This window comes from Erythranthe guttata, chromosome 7 (genome assembly GCF_056151865.1).
Source record: "Erythranthe guttata isolate IM_541 chromosome 7, IM_541, whole genome shotgun sequence".
Lineage (NCBI taxonomy): Eukaryota > Viridiplantae > Streptophyta > Magnoliopsida > Lamiales > Phrymaceae > Erythranthe > Erythranthe guttata.
Window position 1 is genome coordinate 8241185 of NC_142539.1, and position 5418 is coordinate 8246602.

The window sequence follows — 5418 nt, forward strand, 5'->3', positions numbered from 1 at the left end:
AATAGCATTTACGTATGTAAAATAAATTCATATTTTACGTTAAAATAAATTGGACCTAAAATATATTTTAATTAAAAAAATGATTCTTGTAATATTATTTGGAATAAATGATTCAAGAAACATGGTTCTTGTAATATTATTTTTGAATAATTGATGGAACTAATATAAAATAAAAAGCAATAAAGCATCCAACAATTCGGTACGAAAGAAGAAAGAAGAGAAGAAAAAACAATGGGAAATAAACATGAATGGGTTTTATTGCATTCAACAAGCTTGTTTTTACACTAATAATTCTTGAAAAAAAGACATCTTGTCATTGATATTAACAAAAATCGAACAATCAAACACGAAAAAAGTACTTTTATCTCAAGATTATTGCATTCAACACCCTTGTGTTTACTATAATTGTTGAAAAGAGTCATCTTGTTGTTAATATTACCAAAAATCGAACAATCAGACACGAAAAAGGTACTTCTATCTCAAGATCAACGGGTTTATCGCATTCGACACTCTTGTTTTTACTCCAATTCTTAAAAAAAAAAGTCATCTTGTTATTAATAATAGTAAAAATCGAACAATCAAACACAAAAATGTACTTTTATCTCAAGATTATTGCACTCAACAACCTTGTGTTTACTCTAATTGTTGAAAAGAGTCTTCTTGTTGTTAATATTACCAAATATGCAATATTAATAATACGAAGATGTTTTCAGTATTCGATATCAGATAGGGGTGCTAAATGAAATAAACTTCCAAACAGAGGTTAAAAGGAGGACAAGCATATAATCCAACATAGGGATAATTACACTTTTCGTCCCTATTGTTTACCACTTATTCGATTTTCGTCCCTAAACAAGATGAAGTTACATTATACGTCCCTAAACATGCCAATTTTCTGTTGTTTTAGTCCCTCCGTCGATTCGGCTGGTTAGTTTGGACGGAAAACGACACGTGGGTTGCACGTGATACACAAAAGTCATCCCCCTCCTCTTTAATAAAGAGCCGAATATTGAATAAGAACAGAAGCTTCTCCAATTTTCTCTCGAAATCCCTACGCTCCTTTTCAAAATCCAATCATGCATAAAACTATGTTGGTGGTTCCAACCAACCACCAAACAACCAAACAGAACCAACAGAAGCTTCATTCTCTTGTTGTGCAATGCAATCCAAGTCTCTAATTTTTTATTTTTTATTTCTTTCACTGGACCTTTTCTCCTTTTCAGATTTGTCTTTTTTGTTCATTATAGCTAGCAAATTTAGTTTCCAGTTTGTTGACGTTTCTCAGAAACTCGGGCTAACGTTCTTTGAACTAGCACATATTTCAGGATCATACCCTTTGAATACACCACAGTATGTAACTTTCTGCTAAACCAAAAGAAATGCAAACTGTGTGAAGTAATATCAGAAAAACAAACGACCAAAAAATAAATATATTAAAACTTACCTCGTAGTTTGTACACCCACGATATCTTCTCCCTGGGTTGCTAGGATTCCATGAGGTCACCAATGGCAACTCAATTCCACATTCACAATAACATACTTCACTTGTAACTGAAGATGTTGGTCCGTAGTTATAGTCACTTTTTCGACTCATCCTTTAGACTGCATTCGCCCATAAAAACAATAAAAATCCTTACTTTTTGGTTCAAGATTGCAAGCTTAGGAGAGAAATACACCTAGTTTGAATTCGCTTCCTCACGTGCTCAAATTAGCTAATTTTGATGAAGAACCTTCGTAATTTGAATCGCACACTTTCTTGTTGTGCATTCAAGATTTGTATACGAGATTTATGAGGTAAATTGGTGAGTGATTTAGTGATTTCAAAAAGGGGATCAGAGCTTTGAAGAGAAATTGGGAATTTTATGATATTGTTGTAAATATCCGGTTGTTTATTGAAGAAGAAGGTGACTTTTATGTATCACGTGCGACGCGCGTGTTATTTTCCGTCCAAACTAACCAGCTAAATGGACGGAAGGACTAAAACAATAGAGAACTGGAATGTTTAGGGACGTACAATGTAACTTCATCTTGTTTAGGGACGAAAATCGAATAAGTAGTAAACTATAGGGACGAAAAGTGTAATTATCCCTCCAACATACATAATATAATCTAGACAAGAGATTCCAAAAAGATACCAATTCAGTCAACTAATAATATCAACGACACCCACGAAAACAAAAGGCAATTGAAACATATTCGATTAAAAATAAATAAATAAATAAAAAATAGAAAAATTAAAACTACCTTCTGTTCCAGCAATTGGGCAATAGAGCATGAATTTGTTGAGATCTGATCCGAGAATCGGTAGCCTGCCCTCACGCGCGTACGGTTTAAGCGCGGTGTCGATCACAGCAGCAACAAGCTCGTTCTCATTGACGACGAACCGGATCGGTCCAGCGCTTCCGAGAACCGTCACGCAAACCAAAAACCGGTTTCCCTTCAAAGGCTGGCTCTTCTTCTGCTTGTAAAGCAACATCTTTTTTTCTTTTTTAGGTTTTTTTTCTTCGATTTTTTTTTTATGAAATGTTTTGAAATTTCGGAACGGAAAAAAGGAGGTCGGAAAATTCAATCAAAATCGGGAAAAAGGAAAAAATCAAACAGAATCAATAAATTAAAAATTCGATGAACGAATTCAGGGGTCGACGCCGATGCAGCGGTAGTACCAGCCTTCCATGCAAGATCCAAAGCAGAAAGAGTTAGCGACCGAAATCGAAATCGCCCTTCTTGACGAAGAAGAAGGGACGACCATTAATTGTGCGCCTGAGATTTCCACCATTCACAAACGAAAAAAAGCTCCGAATTGGGTTTTTTGGGGGCACAATTCGCAATTGAAGAACAAAAAACACAAATCGAAGCGAATTTCTGCAGAGGAACGGCGGAAAGGAGAAGAGGTTTTAGGGGAATTGATATTTGGAATGAGGATCGGTTTGAGATAAATATAGAGGGGAACCACCGCCCGTCCCCGCCTGAAGCGACGAGCTCTTTTCGATCGCCTCCCCTGGTCGACGGTCGGCGGGGGTGGTGTGGAGGATTTAACAGAGAGGGGTCGCGGCTTCGTCGGAGAGAGAGTAGGTGGGAGGAGTTGGGTGCGTCTTTCTCTCTCTTGTAGAGAAAACGAAAAAAAAAAGATAAAAAAAAGAGTTTGGGCCAAAGAAGAGGAGTGGAGAGAGAAAATAAAATAAAAAATTGGTGCAGACGTCTTGTGACGTGAGAAACCGACCATGGGCCCCCACTACAGAGTACCGTCCACAATTTAAGAAAGTGGAAAAGGAAAATTGGGCCAGTTGCTTTTGGGCGTAAAATACCCAAAACGACGTCATTTTATTAGTAAAGGGGCCCAAAAAAAAGGAAAAATAAATTGAGATAAAGCTGGTGGGGGATACATTCTTATATAGATTAATATATATATATATATATATTCATATTTGCCTATGCTTGGGTAGTAATTTTTTATTCAATTTAGTTTAGGATGAATAACACGTAATCCACGTAACCCCAGTGGTTTTGCATTTTCACACGTTACTCTCTCTCAATGCCAGGCCTCCGTAAGCACATAACAGCTTCAAATGAGTTTAATTTTTATGTGACCAACCTATAAAAAGACTATATTACCCTTCGAAATCAGACGTAGTTGGATCTGTATCAAGAGGTGCTTTATTTGTTCATTAAAAAATATTTATGCATTGTTATTATAAAAAATATTTCTTCAGTTAAGTCTTGATTTATGCATTTACTGCTCTATCACTCAAAATATTTTAATAAAGTTCATTTTATTACTCCTAAAATCTTGAAGCGCGTTCTTACTTTAGAGACACGAGTCGAATTTTGAATGAGTCTGCTGTTTTGTTCGACTTTCAATGGAATAGTATATCTCCGAGGAAAGAATTTCACATGAACTTTAATTTTAAATCTTAAAATTGTTACAATAGGAAATATTTCATTTTTTTTTTCTTCCGTTTTCATATTCTGGCTAGCAGGTTAATTAGTTAGCAGTGCATTTGTAATATGGGGGAATATGTCAAACACCCTTCATTGGGTTTTTTATTCTTGATAAATCCTTAATTAATTAATGGTATTTGAGATAAATCCATTGGACTTAATAACCCATATATACCCCTACTTATTAATATAATTATTAAATTAAATATTAAGGTAAATTAATACCAAATCTCTCCCAAAAATAAATCAATTCCAAATCAATCCCAAAATCACATTGCCGTATAAATTCGCCCCTCTTCCCCCAAATCACGGTAGAAAACATAACCGTATAATATGCAGTCTTTTTTTTTTTAAATAGTTTTTTTTATATTAATTTAAAACATAATTTTTTTTTTTACTTTTTTAAATGGTTCATATTTAAAAAAAAAATTAAAATCCACTACATACACATCGAAAACCACTAAATTTATCGAAAACCACTATGAAATTAAAGTAAAAATTACCATAAAATAAGAATAATCCACATTAATATTAGCATAATCCACTATGTAATTAGTGAAAACCACTATGTAATTAACAAATTTCATTAAAAAAAATCACTTAAACCTATCAATTAACAAAAACCACTATTAAATTAACGAAAACCACTCTGTAATTAGCGAAAACCAGTGTATAACTACAAGACTCTCAGCCCCATCTCCCGGACACCACAACCACCACCTCTGCTCCGCCATCCTCTTGATCTTCTCCAACCAACAGCCCCATCTCCCAATTAAGCTTTAAGCTTTTTTCTTTCATTATTCTTCAAGCTCAAAACTTGGGCGAAGACCCACCAAAAACTTGATGTCCCCGCTGCGCAAAACTTGACGAAGACCCACCAAAAATCAGCCAGATGCTGCAAAGAGAAATGGGAAAACATAAACAAATACTTCAAGAAGGTGAAAGAGAGTGATACGCGTAAAACCTACGTATGAAAAACCGCAAGTGTACAGTATCGCGTTTTGTAGAATAGTGAATTCCAGATATCGATCCACAGGGAATTAAGTTCCTAAATCTACCAAGTACCGTAATTATACTATCCTAAACTCTATCTAGACGAAGGAAATAATGGGGGATGAAATGAAGCCAAAAGGAAACAAAAATAAAAACAACGGTCCGCCAGTATACGCGAGGAATTCCGACGTGTGATGGCTTCTAGGGAAAAATCCACCAGTGTACTATCCATAAAGATCTACAAATCGAAATCTATTGTCAATTCTATGTTCGCTAACCCAGACACTAAAGTACCCTAACCCCCGTCTCCAGTGTAGTTAGAGTCTACCCACAGGTCCGACGTCTCCGTTCAGAACCTGATATTAAGAGAGCATTTAGGTCAAGTCCTTAAGGGCTACCCGAGGTGCATCACGTCTCCGTTTCCACAACCCAAGCTATGTTTTTCTAAAATCAAACGAGAAATCCTCTCTCGAGTTCATTCCCATT

The 5418-nt window shown here is 35.5% G+C and overlaps 1 protein-coding gene across 1 annotated transcript; it reads right to left on the reverse strand.

Moving 5' to 3' along the window:
- Nucleotides 1-763: 763 nt before the first annotated feature.
- LOC148769139 (uncharacterized) lies at nt 764-3144 on the reverse strand. Its single transcript, XM_088820882.1, has 3 exons — nt 2245-3144; nt 1445-1602; nt 764-1362 (listed from the first exon to the last, which is right to left on the reverse strand). The coding sequence occupies exons 1-2, from the start codon at nt 2474-2476 to the stop codon at nt 1598-1600; spliced, it is 237 nt and encodes a 78-aa protein (XP_088677008.1). The 5' UTR covers nt 2477-3144; the 3' UTR covers nt 764-1362; nt 1445-1597.
- Nucleotides 3145-5418: the final 2274 nt, after the last annotated feature.